We start from the raw sequence: 20703 nt of genomic DNA on the forward strand, positions 1-20703 counted from the left end.
TTTAGCAACTATCGCTAGACCTTGGATAGTTCCTGACCATAGAAGCTGCCGTTTGAATTTAATGTTCTCAAAAAGTTGTTGACAAATGAGAACTTCTGTAATAAGAAGAAAATATTCAAATGCAGTAGAACTTCAAGCATTAAAGACCTGAACGATTTCTGGGTTATTTTCGTTTTATTTATGTCTGTCTGTCTATCTAGCAAACAATTATTGATAGTGTAAACGTATCATTCCACTATAGATGTAATGCACTGTAGGAGCGAGTAGCACTGTACCAAGATGGCCGCCCTGTATATGCGGCGTCTATGTATATATGTCTTCGATCGGCACGGGGAAGGACAGACAAATGTCAACGGACTTCCTGTTTGTGCGCGCTCCCGCGGAGGTATGCGCTTCTCCGCAGTTTCTAAACAGTTACCACGACAACCCCAAAACAGAAAGTCTTCAGGCTACAAGTTGATGGAAGTTTCTTCTATGGAATGTTGAAATCTATATTCACAGAGAATTCAGGTGAGTAACTTAAAAACTCAACATGTTTAAACTGTGGCGCACCACGCCAGCGAGCTTGTCTCGGTAATACGCGTTAAAATTAAGCTTATCGTTAACTCGTGTGAAGTTCGTTAAAAACTAAAATGTACTATGACTGTTTTATATATATAAATAGAGATTATTATTATTATTATTATTATTATTATATATGTAACTATAAATATACACTTGTTAATGGCCAGTCAAAATCCCCGTTATTTGCATGTGGTCAAATTAATAGAAGGAACATTTTTTAGCTTGTACATTTAGACTCTTGTTTATTTTTTTAACATTTATTTTCTATCTATGACACTCCTGTCTTTGTTACATGTTGTTAAAATAAGTAACAAATACACTAGAAGTTTGTCATCTAATTTGTTTGTATCAACATAAGTTTCACATTTGTGCTTCTTCCATCAACAGTTATTTTCCCTGTGAGCCAGTTTCTCAAATTGAGAACAGACGATGTCCATCCCACAGCCGAGTATGTATGATCAATGTAATTTTTCAAGTCCTCTTTAAAGAGCTTAGGCCTTAAAAGAAAAAAGAAAAAAAAACAGAATGTCATTTACATTACATTTAAATTTAAGAAGTGTTTTGATCTTCGGTGATACAGGAAAGAAGAAACCACAAGACAATGCATTCACCATCACAAATGATTGCAGTGCCTTGCATTTGAATGCAATTGAAAAGGCAGAAAGACAAGAGGTGAACATATGTATTTCAAAACATTATACTGTATGCTCACATTCAAATCTTTCAAAAGGAGAGGAGAAGATTCCTAGCCCTGCCAGTGAGTGAGAAGACATATCAAAGCACCCGTGTGATGTCAATGTTGAAGAAAGAACTCTTAAATGAGGAGGAAGAGGAGCACCACAAGCTAACGGAGATTAGAACACAAGGCAAAAACAAGAAGGTTCTTCCTGTACAAACACCAGCTAGGCAGATGCTAAAGATTGACATGATGAAACGTAGGATGGAATTCAAACTCAAGAGTTGTAATGACACCTTAAAGCTGTTCTTTATCGTCGCAGAAAATTTCAAGAGAGAAAGCAAACACTATTTGATCTCCCTCGAGCGTCAGAATGCAGTTTTGGAGGTAAACTGGGACAAATTAATAAGCATATTTTTCAAAACAAAGGTAGAAAACATAACGGCGCCACATACCAGAAAACAATTAAATAAATCTACAAAACAATGTAGATTATTTGGGCAATATGCGGCCCTATTTAAAAAAAACAACAAAAAAATTAAAAATAATAGTCATTGTATATCGTCATATGTCATTTTATTTACATTTTATGCCATTTATGCCGATAATCTCAAAACTAATCTATATAAAATGAAACAATATATAAGTAAATGTATCTTATATTTATCTCATGGCATATATCTTTTTTTTCCCTCATTCAATCTGCCCACCACTGCTTAAGTTAATAACTGTTTGATTAATTTGAATTCCCAAGTAAAAACAGTTCTTGAAAGGTCATCACTACTTCTTCCATTTTCTCGTTTGAGATACATCTAACAACCCTTGCTTTCCCCCTCAGCTTTCACTGATGGAAAAGAGGGCAGAGATTCAAAAAATGGATAAGGTGATTGGAGAAGAGGAGAAACAGTTGAAAGAACTGCAGCAGATTATTGACATAGATAATCTTCAATTTAATGAGCTCCTTAAGGAGAATGAGAAGAAATCGCTGGAGGCAAAAACACAGTTTGTAACCTTCATTTTTTCTGTTAAAATAATTAAGTAAATGTATTAAAACGTCCACATTTGTTTTTATGCAGTTTTGAACAGCAGGCACAGTCCAACCAGGATACGAATGCTGAACTAAGGAAGTTGTCTTCAAAAATAGGGATATTAAAAAGGTAATGTCATTTATTTCATGTCAAAGGGGACTCAACATTGTAATGATATGTTTTGCCTTTTAACAGTGAGGTAGAAGACTGTGAACAAACCCTTAATGACTATAGGAGATACAAAGGGCTTCTCTTCAAGTTGTCCCCTCCTGAGTGGCAGGAAGCCAAGAGGGCAAAAGTGGATTGCAAAGTACCATCTGGTGGTCAAAAGGAGCTTGACCTAAGTGCAGCAGGTGTTATGCATGGACAATACTACAGAATTAGTAGGATTTTTTGCCTTCATTGATAAGATTGTAGCACCATCAAGTGTTCTATTCCATGTTAGCAAGCTAGCTAAAAGTGCAATGCAGTTTGCAAGTTGTACACTAATAAATATTCACACACAGGTCAAGATAAAAAGACAAAAAAGGGAGCCATTAAAGAGTCCACAACAAACAGTTCCAGGTAGGTACAAATACATGAGGTAAAAACAGTACAGTAAAAAATAATTAATATATTAAATAGATTATTCCCTATAATAAAGGATCCTAGAGTCAGCATCAGCGATTGACAGCTCTGAGTTTGAGGTTTGTCTCTAACTTTTTGGTAAGACCATATATAGTTTCATTATTTACTTTAACATATTTTCCCCTAATAGGATGAGCCAGAGTTGTACTTCACTGACCCCCAGCAGCTTGTGGAAGTGGTGACAGAGATGACGGAGCAGATCCCTTCACTGATCCATAACACAACAAGGGTAGAAAAAATACAGGAAGATCTGCGACAGGCCACAGACACAACCAGGAAGAAGATGTGAGTTGTTGTAACTTCCGAGAATGGAAGTGTTAAACAGAAGCTGATGAGCAGGAATAACATCTATTCATGCCGTGTCATGAATCTGATTCAAACAATTCACTCTTGAATATTAATTTAAATTTTATTTTAAAGAATTGAGAAAAGGAAGATAATTCTGGATCTGTTGACACAAGTAAAGTTTTATCATGGAAATGAGGATTTGCTAAGTAAGGAGAACACAGCAGCCATGTGTGAATATGGACAGACAGACGGACAACTATTTAGGCCTTACTGGTAAACATGAGTCAAAGTATGATTAAGGCTTCCTTTCTGTGTCTAGTAAAGCTGCAACATTTGTAGTAGAGGATATTTGGAGGTCTTGAATATTTCTTCTAATGGTAACATTTTTTTTATTAAAGAAGATCATGAAATCACTCCTGCTGAGAAATGGAGGAATTTACTGCTCGATAGAATAATGGCTCAGTGTCAACTTTGCTACAGTGCTGAATAGAACCTCGGGTTAGTTTTATTTTCTTCTATAAATGATTAGAAATAGATTACACTAGCTGTCCAGAATGCTGCCCTGTATATTTTTTTAATATCTTGCCAAGCCCGATAGAATTCATCCTCTTTTGTTTAAAGGAGATGACTTCAAGGGATGCAGTGCATTATGGGATTTGTTGTGTTCTGTTCATTTTGTAAACTTTTCTTAATTATTGTCTCATAAGAGAAAAGAAAGAAGAACAGCTTACCTGGCAGATTAGTGACATGAAGCACAAAATTAAAAAGGAGAAGATGAGAGCTACCAAGCTGAAGCAGAAGGTCGACCTGCACAACAGTGTGAACACACAAGACCAGGTAGGAAATTGAAGACTGTCTTCAACGATACATGTTTAAAAATTCCCTATCTTGCTCGTTCATACAGAAAGACATGTTGGTATTTCTTGGTGAGATGGTGACTGAAGTTTATAGCATCTGCGTGGAAAACAGGGAGACAGGTTTCAGTACCCTGCAGAAGCTGGCCAACATTGAGAAGTATGTGACATTGCTGCTGCAGAGCCTCGAGAGCATCCCAGAGGAACGGCTGGACACGATGAGGAAAATCAAGGAGAGCGAGCAGAGGATCAGGTATGAGCCTGAGAATACAACTGGAACTCAAAAAGTGACTATAAAGCAAACACAAATCTGAGAATGATTTAACAATTTAAGTAAAATCAGAACACACAAGGAACAAACTCAGTGAGCAGCCCTGACGAGGGAAACTAAGAGTAGTCACAAAGAGTCACATTACAAGTTAGCAGTGTTGGGCAAGTTACATAAAAATAGTTACTTAGTTACAGTTACTCGTTGATTACAAAGTAACTGGTTATTAGGAAAAGTAACTTTGTTATAAGAGAGGAATAAATGCATATATACTGGTTAGTGTTAAGTTGGATGCCTTGATAAACAATTTAGGAATAATGTAAAAAAAAAAAATGAAATAAACAAATACAAATTAAAAGTACAATTAATTAGAGGTGAGTCCCTTTTGTGACAAGAATGAAGTTGTGTTTATTTGAAATTAATTTATGTATCTGATGCATTTCACAACAAAATGATCAGCAAAAATTATTGATGGCATGGTAGAGCAAATGAAGCCTCACAAAGCCTTGCTCTAAGGATGAACTACTCGGCTGGAAGGCTTCAGTGGTTCATGAGGCTTCATCTTGCCATTACTACGCTACAGCAGTCAACTTAATCATTTTCGAAATATTTGTATTTTTTAATTTAATTTTAATGAATTTTTTAGGCAGCGTGAAGAAAAGCTCATGGAGCAAAAGCGCAAACAGAAGGAGAGAATGGACAGATACTTGGAGAGATCCCTGGCTGATGTAAAGAGAACGGTATGCCTTTTTAATTTGTAATGCTACCTTGCGAGAACATTTAAAATAATAAATATGTAGTCCTTAACACCATTTAGAAGCTAATACCTAAAGAATGTATATTCCTATCCTTTTTTTTTTTAAACAATATCTTCACAGACATTTTAAATTAACAAAGATTAAACTTGTTTTCTTTTTTCTTCATCTTCCAGGGTGGAAGAAAGCTCATGCCGAGATGCATACCTGTTTCACAGACGGTAAAATTAACCAAAGAAGAAAACAACCCCACTGAGTCAGAAATCAGCACCTACTTGTACAGCTCCTTGCCAGAATAGTGTTTCTTTTTTTTTTTACCTGGTCACATTTGTTGTTTAATTGTCATTGTACAGAGTTTGTGTTCACAATAATCAACTGACCACAAGGCAAATAATGAAACAAATACAATGTTTTTGTGCACTCATCATTTACAAGATGAGAAATCTAGTCCTACAAAGTGTAAAATTAAATGGCTATAGGAAGAGCATATTGAAATAAATGAATTAAAAGCCAACATTGCTAATATGCAATAAAAAGTGAAACTTCGTCTCCTTAATTTCTTTTGCTTGCTTCAAAAATAGCATTTGGATAGCTTTTCATCGTAACATTAGAGCATCACGTGTTTTCTCATGTTAAAACGTCACATATTTCACATACTTTTCGGTATACCAAATAAATGTGCAAAGCTAATGACTGCAGCTCGACTTAGGGGGCGATGTTGGTGATCTTTTTACTCAGCGTAGCATCATGATAACGTCGAAGAAGTAAATCCAGGAAGCAGTCAGAGAAGATGACAGCTCACCTAAATGTAGTTCGCTAAACTATCACGCCAAACAGAAGTGCAGCTTTATACAAATAATAATAACATTCGACAATGAGATGGGTAACTGCTGGACCTACTGTGTCGGTCTATTCCGGAGAGAAGCCAATAGGATCCAAAGAGGGGGCGGGTGAGTTGACCAGAGTTTCTTGTTTAGCCCTAGCTGCATCCGGTTACGTTACTTACTGCTAGTGACAGCAGTGACAGAAATTAACTCGCCATTAAAACTCACATGTCCATCAACAATGAAAACATATATACGTATCCTTCCGCGACAACTTTTGCTTGTAATAGAGTGCATATACTGTAGTTCCAAGTCGGGTATATCAAACAGACAAAATGACCTCACGTCATATCTACGGACAGGTCAGGCGTTGACCAATTGATCGCAAAATCCAATTCCTGAACCATCCCCAGGTTCGGGTAGAATAAATAAATAACATACATGACACCAGCTTGATTCGAAAATGTTTGAACTATCCTCAGGTGCGGCTAGAATAAAGGAAAACATGTTTGATAAGTGGCGTAATGTAAACTTAATTCAAACTAGCACACTCGACTCATGAAATCATGTTTAGTGTTTGTTGTTATCTGTTATTTTGCCCCTTGTGTTCATTGGGGTGATCAACTTGTTAATATATGTTTTAATATTTTAAGCTTATCTACGTTTCATACTTTCTTCACAAATGGCATGTATAATGGCTGGGTTAGTGTTTGCAACAAACATTTTAAATTGATGTGCAAATTTGCTGTGCTTCCTTTTACTTTTTCAGTGCATGACAGGACCAACAAGTATTTACTAGTCTTGATTTAAAATGCATAGAAGACATAGTAGACTGAATGAAAAGACTGTCAATTTTGAGTTTTGAAAACATTTTCCTACTTCTGAATTGCCACTATGTGTAAACTTGATGACACAGTAATGAATTAATATTGAAAACATTTCATGTGTACATTTAGGTCGAAATACTTTCGAAGCAGCACTGCAGGAGAACACTATACAATTGAGGTATAACTGTTAATTCTTTTATAGATTCTTAATTTTTTTGACTTTTTAAAGCTGTTTATTTCTTCCAGTTTGAAAATCTAGTAGAGAGTGATGAGGTAAGAGAGATTTGTTGTTTTTAATCCTTAAACCTTAGTTTCTATTGGCGTTCTTTTTTGTTATTTCATGATTATCATTATTAGTTTTCCTATTATTTGTTTGAGAACTTTTTTAATCTGTTTACTACTGTAATATAAATTAAATAAATTGTATTTTCCAAACAATCCAATTTAAAAAGAACCAGGAGCCAAATGATGCGTCTGTCAATGCTGATTTGCAATTTATCAGAATTGCTCAATTTCAATAATTCCATCCAAAACTTTTACAAATACTGTGTATCTGTTTTGTGACTTCTTTGTTCTAAGGTCAAAGGGTTGAAGTCCAATGTGTGCTATTCTTGTAAAACGTAATTTTTTTAGTCTTTGTTGAGATACATTTAAGTACGTCAGTGATTTTATTTTATTTTTTTGCTTTCCATAATTTATTTTACATTTCTTGTAATTAATTTCTAGGCTGAGAGCCCGTTGACTTGCCCGAGGTGAGTGTTTGTATCTATAATGAATTTTCTTTGTTAGTTTCTTTGTGTAATATATACTGTTATGAATTAGACCCATCAATGAAGATGAGCTGACTCACCTGAAGGAACATTGCTATGCTGCCATCTCTGACAAGCAGATCCTAATAGACCAGAAGCTGCAAGCAGATGTAAGACCACATTTTTTCCCCTCGATGTGTAGTTAAAAACCCGCCCGTTTTTGCCTTTTGTTTATACGTTTCATTTGCTTTTTGAATTTGTTTTATTATTATGTTTTCACCCTTTTAGTTACATTTTGTTATTTCTGCTCAGTTAGAGGCACAGGAGGAGAAGTTGAGGCTAGAAGAGGAGGCTAGAAATGCTGCCCAGCGTGCTGCCGCCAGACTGGCACGTGAACGAAAACTGAGGGAGGTGAGGTGACACTCCTCCCTTCTGACAGTTTACATAAACGCTCCACTGGGCAACTTCTCCTCTAAGCTACATGGCATGCTGCACGGCACTCTGGAGGTTGTTTATGTTCACAAGGGAAAGTTTTGTCTTCTTTTCATCCTGTACTCCCTCACAGTCAATGCTCAACTGCCTGTAGTTTAACACTTAAAATATCTCCCACAACTTGTATTAGAAGGACTTTATTTTGATTTGTACTCTTACCTTTTCTAAAAAAAAAACCTTTTTGCATCCGTGTTTTTTTTTTGCAGCTGACAAACACTCAAGGGAGAGAAAACAGTGCAGGTGGAGAACAGAAGCAAAGAAAGTAAGTCACTTGGATCAGATGAATGGATACAAAGTGCCTTTGTGCTTCACAACATTGGCAAAAGCTATTCATTTGTTATTATAAACATACCACCACCCAACTACCTTTAATCTAAATCCCTCCAGACATTGACTTAGATATTAATAGATTGAAAAACGTATGTTCAAGCCAAAATCAAAAAGGCTAATCTATATAAACGTTGCAGGCATACCGCAGGGGAGGGTTTCGATGTCTACCTCCAGAATGTAAAAGCCCAGTCTGAAGCTTTCAGAAGCAGCAGTGAGTACAGCTGCCGCACTAAGTTCACTGGTTGATACAAACAAAACGGCAACGCCTAGGTCATTTACAGGAATCCCCTCTGAAACTAATGTGATGACTCCTAACACCGAGTACAGCTGGGACTTCACCACGAAAACCCGCTCCACTAATGATGATGGTACCTCACTAGACCTGGAGTGGGAGGATGAGGAAGGTGAGAGTTGCTGAATTAGTTGGTGAATAAATAGCTTAATAGTCTTTTGTTAATACTCACCAATCTGCTCATGAAAAAGGATTCAACCGAGGACTACCTCCCTGGGAGAGATCACGGACAGAGGAGGACATCCTGCGTGCAGCCCTTAGGCCCGGGGCGAAAGAAGTGTACAGTGGTCCAACCTCAGCCTCGGAGGACTTCAATACTCTCGAGTGGGAGAATGACTTTGTAAGTACTCACCTAGAGCAGACTGGTGACACTGAGTACGAAGGGTTCGTCAATTCAGTCCTGAACACTCCTTCTGAGGACGCCACAGACTTTGGTTTCGGGTCAGACAACCAGGACAGATGATGTCTGTTACCAAACAGGAGATGCTGAGTCAGCGCTCACCAGTTGTTTTGGCCTAGTAAATGTACCTTGTAACTTGTGACTGATGTTGCATGAATATGAGGAAGTATGCACTACAATACAGTACAGCAACATAACATTTCAGTGCCTTTATTTGCTTTATCTTCAACCATATCCAGAGATAATTCACCGTGAGAAACTGAGCAGTTTGCTACTTTTATGTCTGAAAAAATGTGAAATGTTTCAGTTTGTGTCATGAACAATTAACCTCTTTTCTAGCAGCAGTGTGTTGTCTGAAGTGAGGCTTTTGCACTGCTAAATGGCTAGAGAAGTTCATAACTACTGGTGGTTGGGAATATCAAAACTCTCCAGCAGGTTTACAGTTAAGTTCTTCATTTGGTACATGGACCCATGCACAGACACATAAAAACACACAAGACGACAGTGCTTGGACGACATTGCGTCTTTAAGTTTTCCATTCTTCCACAGTAGCATTCATATATGCAAATAAAATGCATTTTAAATGGAAACAGTAAGAAGGACTACATTCTCATGATAAAAAATAGAAACCAGTTTCTTATTATTATTATTCCCAGTGTGAGTGTGTTTTTTTCTGCTCAGCCGGAGAGCTAATTTTATGTAGACTTTAAAATCATCTTAAAGGGCTCACTTATATCCAACAGAAACCATTTTCTTAACAATAATATATTTTATTATGTTTTAGGTATTAAAAAAAAGAATTTCAATAATTGAATTAAACATTTTTTTGAGCTAACCTGGACTGAACATTTAAGTGTTGCCGTTTCTGTGGCTTGACAAGAAGGTTGCAAGGCAAAATGAGTGAATTAAATAAAATCTAAATTAAAATTTGTTTCAGTTGTGCTAGCCTACTTTATAAAGTAGTGTCAGAATCCTGTGACAACAACACACAAATGAACAGTAACAACAGTAAACAGGATTTTTAAAGCTTTTCTTGTCAAAATGATTAGTTAAAATCCTGCTATGTTGAACATGAAAAGGCTTAATTATATATACTGTGAATTTAACTTTCATTAAGCAGAATTTTTAGCCACACAATAAAGTTCAAAACCAAATGATTTAGGGAACAATTGCTATAGTGATAATCTGAGTCACATGACTTTGTGTCAATTCACTCCTGGATATAAGTGACCCTGAGAAGTGAGAAGCTTATTATATTGTTATAATGACAGTCTTCTGGGTAATAATATTCCAATTGTACGAAGATGTTCTTTGATTTTCTGTAAAATGTTTTAATCTCATTTGATTATGAGCTGTTGTACCTGATCTAGTACCTGAATGATTGGGGGGGGGGGGGGGGGGGTTGTGTTGAGTAGATGACAAACATGCACTACTGACATGTATCCAACATGGCCTGAAAATTAGATTTTTAATTTATGTTATGTAATTTCTTGAACATTTTCTTTCACTTTCAGGTTTTATTTAATCACTGTATTCTCTTCTCTGTATGATGCTACACCATGGTTTCTTGTATCTCTAAAAAGAGAAGGAAAAGTTTCAATTTAAGATCATGTTTTCATTTTTATCATCCAGAAAATTAAGAACTGTGAGGAGTTCTATTCTGTAGACAATTGTGAAATGTATTGTTTGAACACAAGGTGGCAGCAGTAGCACACTCTTGTGGCTGATTGACACACATTTCACATTGTCACCTTTACTGTCCTCATTTTTTTAATTATTAAAGTTTTACAATCTCTAGTATGTGAATGTCTCTTATCATTACACTCTTATGATTTTTCTCTGATTAATGTTAAACTCTCATGCCTCTCTGCTTTATATTTCGCTTGATAAACAGAATATTTAGAAGTTTACTTAATAATACAAGACAAGACAATATAAAACAAGGGTTGAATGTTAGCACTGGAGCACTTGAACACTTCACAGTTTCTTCTGCACATAAGCTGTGTTCCTGCTGCACCTGATGGAACATTTCAGCAACCATTTTCTTTGTTAAATGTTCTTTCACATATGTTGGCTTCTGTGGAATATTTACTGCTCAATTTTGTTTTTTTTCCTATTTCTTGAAGGCAGAAAAAAACAGTTTTTTTAATTTGCAACCATAGGTTGGTGAAGCTTGGACAAAACCGTCCATTTAAGCCGTCTTGGGTCGCCCATCAAAACAACGTCGGGTTCAGGCGCAGATAACATTTACGATCACGTCATCGACTTTCTCAAAATTAAAAAGGAATGGGATTGTGAATAAATTCTAAAATGAGAGTTTAAGCTTGTCTATTATAAAACGAAATTGCAGTGCAAGCAAAAATACAGATAGTGATCAGAGAAAAGCCTTCATACAAATGAAGGCAGGTTTTGTTTATCAAAAAACTTGCGAGTAAATCCTAGTAACGCAAACATTATCTATTGCTTCACAGCGTTGATCATTCATCTAAAAAATGTGAAAAAAATCAAATAGATGAGATTTGACATGACTTGACAACGTAGAGCAGCAGAATATAGTGCGGTGTGAGGCGGAGAAACACATTGTGATGAGGTCGCCACAAGTCCCGAGTTATTTTATTACTGAGCTTAGTTCACGTCTATAATAAACACAAAAAAAGTTCATGTATAAAGAATAACAAATACTTGTCGCAAAATAACCCAGGAGCAATTGGTTTCATAACTTCAGGTTCTACGAATTGGTGCGTAGCCTTCCAACTGCTTCGCTACCATTGAGGCCCTGCCTCACTTAACGAACTTGCCACACAGCTGGGTGAGAGCCAATTCCTATAAGAGGTAGGGAATCCCCATCGCACTTCCTCCTACTGAAAACTCAGCTGAGTTTGGCAGGTATGGCAGCACTCAAAACCATATGAGCTACTGATCCTGTCGCCACATCAAGGACATAGGACCCGAAAAGTTAAGGTGTACGCCACGGGTGAGCAGATGTCTTCCACTGCAACACCCCACAAAAGACCCACTGAGTCTGCCACCCCACGGGTTGAATGTGCCCTTAGGCTGCTAGGCACGGATCCACCTGCTGCCTGGTAGGCCTGGATAATGGCTAATCTCCCCCAATGAGAGTTCCACTTAGGGGTGACTGTTTCACCTAGCCGACATCTACCGTGGCAGATGAACAGGACAAGACAAGATATCCAGTGGGACTTGGTCAAGTGGCTCAAAGGTTGGGACTGTGAGCGAGTCCTGCACTAGCTGGAGATCATACTGAGGGCTGGAGGCCTCACAGGAGGTCGAGGCCTGAAGGCCCGCTCGTAAGAACTGCACCCTCGAACCCAACATGCCTTGTTGCTATATCTGAGGTGAACACTTTAAGTGTCACCACAGTCTGTCTGTTATCCAGCAAATGTTGCAGAAATGACGGGAAAGCGGAGACCAGACAGGTGCTGGGGTCCAGGGACCTCCATTTGAAAGCATAAAGCCTACGTGTAGACGGGGCCCGAGAATTATCCAGCGTGTGGAGAACGTGGGGTCCAGAGTCCCGCTTGGCTCATCTCGTGCAGAGTCCTCCTGCCTGACACAGTGTAGCAGGGGTCCAAGGGATAGCCAACGGGTGTGTCTGCACCTAGTGGGGGGCAGGCCGCGGCCCTGAGGGAAAACCAAAGAGGACACTTGAAGTTCTCCTTGTCGGCGAAAAGGTCCGCCACCGGATGATCGAACTGAGACCAAATCTCGGCCGCCACCAACTCGGACAGACCCCATTCGTCCTGGTTAGCCAGTTGATGTGTCTGTACACCGGTCTGTTCCAGACTCCGCTTGCATAGTTCTGACCTGAGGTGCCTACCCAACCTGTCAGAGATGCATCTGTGCAAACCTGAGTGTGATGAAGGACGCAACCTAGTGGATCTCTCTGCCTGAGGTTGGCCAGGGAGTTCCAAAACTGGATGTCTTGCAAAGACAGAGCGGGAATATGCACTCTCTGACCTTGGTCCTGCTTGGGGTCTAGCTCATCACGACCGAACCATCTCCGTCGAGCAAGCCCACCCATGGCCCCAGGAGGGACATAACAGCGTCTGCTATTGTCACACTACGTCGAGCTATCAGCAACTGTGTTGTCAGTCGGAGAATGCTGCTGAACTGAGTAAGAGCGCTCTTGCTGAGGTTCACCATGAACCCCAGAATGGCAATATGGCTCAACAACTTCTGTGTGTGAGCGTGACTCTCTGCCTCTGACCTGGCAAGGATAAACCAGTAGTCTAGATAAGTAAAGATCCCCACCCCACTTGCTCTGAGTGGTTGTAGTAGCCCCGCCTAGTCATCTCATCTTGTCCATGCAGAGAATCCCTGAGCTGCACAGACTCCTGGAGCGCCGCCTCCTGGCGAGCCACGATCTACCAAGCCACGATCTGCCAGAGTTCCTCTGTTGTTGTCCCATCCAGGAGCGCCCGGTCTAGCCACAAATGCCGGTGGCCCAGCTGTCCAGCATCGCGGACTCTCCCTCCGAAGATCGCATATGCCTATGTCATCCTGGGGAGAGCGGCCACAGAGTCCTTGACCTCTCCCTCATCTGCTGGTCCCAGAGGAGAGCCATGTTTTTTGCGAGGGACGCCACCTGCGTCCCCCCTTATATGGTCTTTTGAACTACATCGCCGTAAACATGTCTTCAGCTCTAGGCATAGCTACAGGGCGGCCTGTCCAGAGCCAAGCTCCAGGATCTAGGTTTGCCGTGGCACGGCAGGATGACAAGCGGATAGTGAGATACCAGCCCGGTTCGACCTTCCCCCCCCGGTCGGATCCAAACAGGGAGTTAGGATCTACACCACCGATCGTCCTCCTGATCATGATCTTGGAAGACGTGGTGGGAGTGCGTCAACTGCCCTCCGACGCTTTCGGGGCTGGCGAATGTCCTAAAATTCACCTAATAGGATACAAAACCTTTTTTAAGACTGATATTAAAAAAGAGGATTCGACGTTGTTATGGCAGTAAGGAGACGGCAGGAAGTGAAAGATTCATGACTCGGACCAGAAACTACTACACGCATGTCTTCTCTGAGGACGAGACCATCAACGTCGTGCAGATTGACTCTGATGGTTACTTGTGACATTTTTGACAATCTGTGAACAATTGTTTGATATGAAACCTGTAATAAAGCACAATTTGACGTCATTTTGAATAATGCTCCCATAGTATTCATCCCAACATGATCAATGCAGTTGTAACTTCAGAGATGCTTATAATTGATACCAGTGAATGCTTAAAAAATCAAACTAAAGTTTTATGATAACAGTTTATATCTTTTATTATGACAGCGTGATAAAAAGCAGCTCATGTACAATATTCATATTGGAGTTAATGGCTTACCCAGAGTCAAAAGTTAAAAGTTTACTACTATTGGAATAATTACATCTACAATCACACGTAATCAATATGTATTGCATAAGTACATACATAATCATACATTAGTAATCAATAACATGTAAATTAATTAACAGAGGCTTGATATTGAGGATAGTGTGAACTATCATGCTCATTTTCAGACCCACAGGGGCCGCTGGGAATGAACTGGGGCCAAAAACGTGTTTTTCATGACTGTTGCTCTTTTGCTCTTATTTGACGTCTGTGACCCTCAGACATATGAAACCTGGTCTGTGTGACCTCTGACACCTCTAAAATCATATGCTGGTGGAACCATAATGATAACTCCTCCCAAACCGGAAGTAGCTTCAGGAAGCACCTAATAGAATAACATATCAAAATATCAACTCTGAGGTCCAAGTAGAAAAAAGGTTCCCAAAACCATTCCTGGAAAATTAGGTCTGGTCATTCTACTACTCTCAGAGACCATCTTGGCAGAAGAATGACAACCTCTCCCTCATTTTTGCACCGATGGACACCAGATTTTTTTACATAGATACTAGGGGATCGTCAGACTCTAATTTTATCTTTCTAGCTTCACATGTGCCCATATGACAGTCTCTTTAAGTTATAGAATTAACGCTTTCATGTCCAACAGGCCACAATAACCAAAATAGGTCAATAGGTCAGAGATTCCTAAAGCTACTTAAACAAAAATTTACATGTTTGATATTTAGTTCATTGTGCACACACACTCATTGCCAGACCTCCAGGGGCTTCAGAGTAGAAACAGGAGCCAAAAAGCACATTTCTTCATAACAGTTTCTCTTTTGCTCTAATTTCACCTCTGTGACCCTCAGACATATGAAACTTGGTCTGTGTGACCTCTGACACCTGAAAAATCATATGCTGGTGGAACCATAATGATAAGCCCTCCCAAACCGGAAGTAGCTTCAGGAAGCACCTACAGAAACACCATTGAAAACATATGTGTACAAATAAAACATGAAGAACCTCTAAAAGTTTCAGATCATTTCAATCAACAATGGTTGATTTATAGAGCTTCAAAGTCCCGATTTCTCCAAGTTTCCCATGATACCATGGGGCAAAGGAATAGCAACATCAAACCACCACAGTTCAACTCAGAATGGAGTCTAGAATAACATATCCAAATATCAGCTCTGAGGTCCAAGTAGAAAAAAAGTTGCCTAAGTCCATTTCTTGAAGATCAGGTCTGGTCATTATTTTACACTTAGAGACAATCTTGACAGAAGAACCTCCCACTCATTTTTGGACTGATTGACACCAAACCTCTCACACGATAGTAGGAGACCATCTGAATGTGTCATATAAATATCAGCTTTACAAGGGCCTTCATGCCAGCCTCTTGAAGTTAGAGAATGAACCATTTGATGTAGCACAGGCCACTACAAAAAAAGAACCCTGTTAGTCGTTCAGTATTTGTTGATGTTGGTATGTGTATTTTTCCGGTAGTATAACAGCAGTCTTGAGTCACCTATCAATAACATAAATATGTATATTTTAAAGTTCAAACATGTACTGTGGGTCTCACAAAGCTTTTAGACGTGCTGTCTTTTATTTCATAGTTTGAGAGTAATTTACAAATAGCTCTTCAGTTGCTATTTTAAACAATGATGATTACTGATGAATTGTGTGGTGATTTCAAGAAAGCAGTGGTTTATCTCTATTTATATCTTAAATATCTATACTGTGTTTTGCTGAATGTTTGTTTGTTTATGTTTGTATTTTGTTGATGTACTTTGGGTGATGGTTAATAATTGAGTAGTGGAGAGGGGGTAGTTATAGACGAGCTTATGCTTCATCCTTCTTACTTTTTCGACATGTTGGGTAAATATTATTATTGTTTTGAATATAATTATTGTTTGACTAATGTCATTGGTTTTGTTTGTTTGTCTTAAGTTTACTTTCTTATGTAACATGTTCAAAATAAAGAGTTCATTCATTCATGATTCATTAACATATGGTGTCTGCTTTGCCTGGATATTGTTCATGTTGAACTCTATGTCAATCTCAAACTGGGGTAAACAGAGACCTTTTTACAACTTTTAAATTAACAATAGTCATTTTCACAACACAATACCTGCACTGATGATGAAAACTATGGGAGCATTATTCAAAATGATATCAAATTGTGCTTTATTACAGGTTTCATATCAAATAATTGTTCACAGATCGTCACAAATGTCACGAGTAACCATCAGAGTGAATCTGCACAACGTTGATGGTCTCATCCACAACCACTTGACAGGGAGTTCCAGTCTTGGTTCATCTCTTTCTCAAGAATCTTTCACTTCCTGCTGTCTCCTAACTGCCATAACAACGTCGAATCCTCTTTGTCCGAAAGTTAACAGAACCTGGAAAACATTGTATTAATGAAGTCGTATGATTCTGATCATTTGAAATGTAAAATCTATTTGAAATGGCCATAAGCGTCAGCATGTCAGTGCCACAGAAATGTATTTATCATAATTACCAAACATGACTATTTTAATGACCAAAGTGTGTATGATGTAACCACCTCACCTGCTTTTGACATGACGTTGACCCCTTCCACCTCCGATGGTTAGTCCAGCACCTGATATGCAGCACTCCATCTCACCTAGAAAAGAACGTAGCATTTTAAATTATTTCCATGATGGGATGTGCTGTAGGTTTACAAGTTTGTGTTCACTATGTTACAAATATTACTTACTCACTTACTTCACATTTGAAATCATTTGGCAGGAACCACAGAGAGAAAGATTTCATGTCAAGCAGGTCTGGAGTTCTGGGCAGTTCTTGCAGGTCACTTCCATGCAAAAACAAAACAAAAACATACTAGTGCTCCCTTTTAAATATAATAAATCAATAAATACAAGCAAGTATACTTGATCATGCATTCAGAGATAAGCTCTCCATGTTTCCTTCATCCATTGTTTTATGGTGTTTCCATCTGGTTTACCTCTTTATGCTGGAATTTTAAATACTTTCCATTATTATTTTATATATATTCTTTCATTTAAAGAAAACTACAACAGATCAAATCCCTCATCCAAAAGGGTTAAAATAAACGTATACTTATATACTTAAATACGTTAAATATGTTATCTGTATTAATATGCGAAATAAAAAAAAACATATGTCCATAAACGCAATCTCAATGTAAGGGTCTATTTTCATAGAAAAGCGCACCTGATTATAAAGAGGATCAAGCAAAATAGCACATCCAGACTTCATTTTCACTTTTACAGGACATTTTAAGCATGTATTACTCCGCGAGAGCCTTTTGACTTCCGCGATGCATGAACAATCCAAGCTTCAAAAAGTACAAATTAAGCATTTTCTACCGATTTATGGTCGCCGTGTACCACCTCAAAGTGGTCGAGGTCTTTAAGCACAATCGGGGGTAGATCGCACTGTTGACACTAAACATTTCAAGTGCGCTTCATAGTTTTAGAATTACGGTAGCCAAATGACAACAGTGTTACGTCACGTCACGTTACCATGGCAACAAAGCGTTGGGCGACGCATCAAATTTGAATCCGACGTCGGGGAGTGCTCTGTATATTACTGGGTGACTCGAGTAGGCTAAAACCAACGCTTTTGTCCTACCCTATACCGTCACCCCAGTGACGCCCGGGGGCATTGCACGGCGTCGGACGGTATGACGCCTGGTGTGAGGACGTGTTGCATATAGTATAATAAACAAACTCTGCTCAGACTGGCAATGTCTAACATCTCTGTCTCCTCAACATAATTAAATAACAAGAGAACTCAAAAGTTTAAATAGAAAGGAGAGGTTACTAGCACATCACTTCCTTCAGGTGTCTTTACCACACCTGTCCCTGAGATGCTAACAAAGGCTCAGTTTGTCCATCAAACTACAAGTTCAGTTTATCAGGGTTTTGCAACTCTGCCTCGTCTGGTGGTGTACAGTTTGCCGGTTCGGGTTCATGGAAAGCTTGGTGCTACCTCACGCAATGAAGAGTGGTGTTCTGGAGGAGCGGGGGGCTGCGGCTCTTTCACTGCAGGCAGTCCAGGGGTCTCACGCCAAGGCTCATCATACATCATGTGGTGTGACTAATTGGCGGCTGCAGTGCTGGCACGGAGGTGTTGGCTCTATGGCAGATATGGGGATCAGACCCCGATCACTGTCTTTGATTGCCCTTTGGGACACAGATGTTGGCAATCAGCTGTGTTTACTTTCACTTCCGTGTTGACATTTGGGCCAGCCCGGCGGGTTTCGTCAGCTGATGAGGTAAGAAAATGGAATCTCTGTTCCGGTGTTTCTTGGCGGGAGTGCCATGGAACGGCGCGTCCCGTCACCGCTTCACACCAAGGGTTTAATGCCGTCCAGGGATCCTAAAGGAACTACCGCCTCTGATGACGGGACATGTGGTGACATGTTTGAAGACCTAGTTTCGAAATCAGTATCTCCAGCGAGCCGGTTCACCTATAAGCAGATGTCCACGAGACCGGCTTAATCAGCTGTGTTTACTTTCACTTCTGTGTTGACATTTTGCACCGGTCCAACGGGGTTTGAAAGTTGATGAGGTAAGTGAAAATAGACTTGACTTGTCTATGTTGACCTGAGGTTTTTCCTTCACCCACAGCGTTGTCAAGAAAGACCGGCGCCATGGATGGCGTCATGTTTGGCGGCAGAGAAATGCTATGGAACGGACGCACCATGGCACCTTTGCGCGCGGGTTTTCTCGCTGTTCCAAGACCAGACCAGACCAGACCAGATGACGGCAAGGAGCTGCCGCCCCTGCTTGTCAGGCAGCTGGAGAGGTGCGTGGGGGTCGGATCTTATGAGAGACGAGCAGGTCAAACGAGGTCTCTACTCTGCTGCTGAAGGAGGTGATAGAGCCGATTCCAGCAGCAGAGATGATGAGCGGGTTTTACTCCAGGTACTTGCTTGTGCCAAAGAAGATGGAGGCCCATACTGGCCCTTAGCTATTTATAACAAGTTTATAGCTACCCGCCCATTTCGGATGTTGACGGTAAAACGAGTGCTGTGTAAGTCCAGGAGACTGGATGACATCTATCGACCTGATCGACGCATACTTTCACGTTCGGATATTCAAGAGACTTCGGTTTGGCCCACTTGAGTTTGCCGGCCAGCTACTGTTCGCCTGTCCTCCTCCGCGACTCCTCCTCCTCTTGGTTTGGCGAGCGAAGCAGGAGAGTCTTAGTTAATAGTGATGGCACCGTACTCCCCGGGCAGGGGGGACTCTGACGGCACCCCCCGGGCTGGGTCTGCCTCTTAAAGTGTGGCTCTTGCACGGGATGAGCTGAGCGGGACTCTTCCCCCATCTACATGTAGGCTTTATGCCACTAAATGAGGTATGTTCTCTTTTGACATCCATAAAGCGAGCGAGCTTTGTACTCTCTCCATTAGTCCAGCTGACAACACTGTTGCTGGAAGCTTGACGTCATGTGACGTCAGCAGGTGCTGTTGTGTCCCTCCTCCCTCATGGCAGCAGCTCACACGGCGGTGCGGCTGGGCTTGCTGCAAATGATTGACATTTTGTCTTTTAAGGTTTCACTTCTTCTGGTCTTCTGGCGACATCGATGAAGAGAATGAGTGAGCTTTGTGCTCTCCCCATTAGCCCTGAGTTTCTTTACTTTTGAGTTGAGGAGTCATCAGTGTCATTGCGGTCCGAAGGTTCTCAACTCCTCCTTCCGGGCTCATACTGTGGGCTTACAAACCACCGCCTCACTTGGACCTTGGTCAAGATCGCGTCAAGTGTGTCCTGTGAGAGTTTTGCTTTGTGGCGCCTGGCCTCATTTGGCCGCTCTGATGCCTTATTCGTTTGCCACAGTAGTTGTTGGCTGGGTGAGCCGGCCTCCCCTCAGAGGTCTCTCATTGGGTGAGTTTAACCATTATCAAGGCCTACCAGGCAGCAGGGGGATCTGCTCCTAGTAAATTAGGGGCACATTCCACCTTTGGTGTGGCAGCTTCAGTGGCTCTTTTGCGGGGTGTTGCAGCAGAAGACATCTGCTTTGTCACTTCATGGGCGTCCACCATGACCTTCACTATAGCCTATCTCGTCGACGTGGCAACAGGATCGGTAGCTCATACTGTTTTTGAGTGATGCCATGCCCCCCGAGGCCTGTGGCTCCAGTGGATTTGGATCCTGGGCTGGGGGGGCCCTAGTGATGCTGCTGTCAGGAGCAGCATCCAGCTGGGAGTACATGTATCCCGTTGTGTTTCGCCTTGGGTTTAAACCAATAACGAAGCTGTTAGTGGTCAAGCACCAAATGAAGTAGAACCCCTGAGTTATGATCATAATCTCAGGTTCTACCTTTCTTGCTATGTTTTCATTAGGAGGAAGTGCGGCGGGTATTTGCCGCA

General features: G+C 40.4%; 3 protein-coding genes across 6 annotated transcripts in view; 2 read left to right on the forward strand and 1 right to left on the reverse strand.

Moving 5' to 3' along the window:
* Nucleotides 1–20703, reverse strand: part of LOC148071390 (uncharacterized) — a 74321-nt gene that overhangs the window by 39521 nt on the left and 14097 nt on the right. The gene's annotated exons all lie outside the window — the stretch shown is intronic.
* On the forward strand, nucleotides 279–5606 carry cfap100 (cilia and flagella associated protein 100). Of its 4 annotated transcripts, XM_087799394.1 has the most exons (15): nucleotides 280–510; nucleotides 952–1012; nucleotides 1145–1236; nucleotides 1295–1499; nucleotides 1563–1627; nucleotides 2079–2242; nucleotides 2317–2397; nucleotides 2464–2651; nucleotides 2775–2832; nucleotides 2912–2954; nucleotides 3026–3180; nucleotides 3891–4020; nucleotides 4088–4290; nucleotides 4952–5045; nucleotides 5237–5606. In XM_087799394.1, the coding sequence occupies exons 2-15, from the start codon at nucleotides 994–996 to the stop codon at nucleotides 5357–5359; spliced, it is 1620 nt and encodes a 539-aa protein (XP_087655520.1). In that variant the 5' UTR covers nucleotides 280–510; nucleotides 952–993; the 3' UTR covers nucleotides 5360–5606. The 4 variants fall into 4 exon arrangements, with proteins under 4 accessions (XP_087655517.1, XP_087655519.1, XP_087655520.1 ...); XM_087799391.1 differs by having other exon boundaries at nucleotides 279–510; nucleotides 1295–1627; XM_087799393.1 differs by having other exon boundaries at nucleotides 279–510; nucleotides 1295–1627; nucleotides 2464–2621.
* ap1ar (adaptor related protein complex 1 associated regulatory protein) lies at nucleotides 5843–9173 on the forward strand. Its single transcript, XM_087799330.1, has 10 exons — nucleotides 5843–6010; nucleotides 6841–6889; nucleotides 6958–6984; nucleotides 7438–7463; nucleotides 7534–7630; nucleotides 7773–7871; nucleotides 8159–8214; nucleotides 8420–8493; nucleotides 8564–8686; nucleotides 8766–9173. Exons 1-10 carry the CDS (start codon nucleotides 5940–5942, stop codon nucleotides 9035–9037), a joined length of 894 nt encoding a protein of 297 aa, XP_087655456.1. The 5' UTR covers nucleotides 5843–5939; the 3' UTR covers nucleotides 9038–9173.

Source organism: Callionymus lyra, chromosome 9, assembly GCF_982586985.1.
Source record: "Callionymus lyra chromosome 9, fCalLyr1.hap1.1, whole genome shotgun sequence".
NCBI classification, from domain to species: domain Eukaryota; kingdom Metazoa; phylum Chordata; class Actinopteri; order Syngnathiformes; family Callionymidae; genus Callionymus; species Callionymus lyra.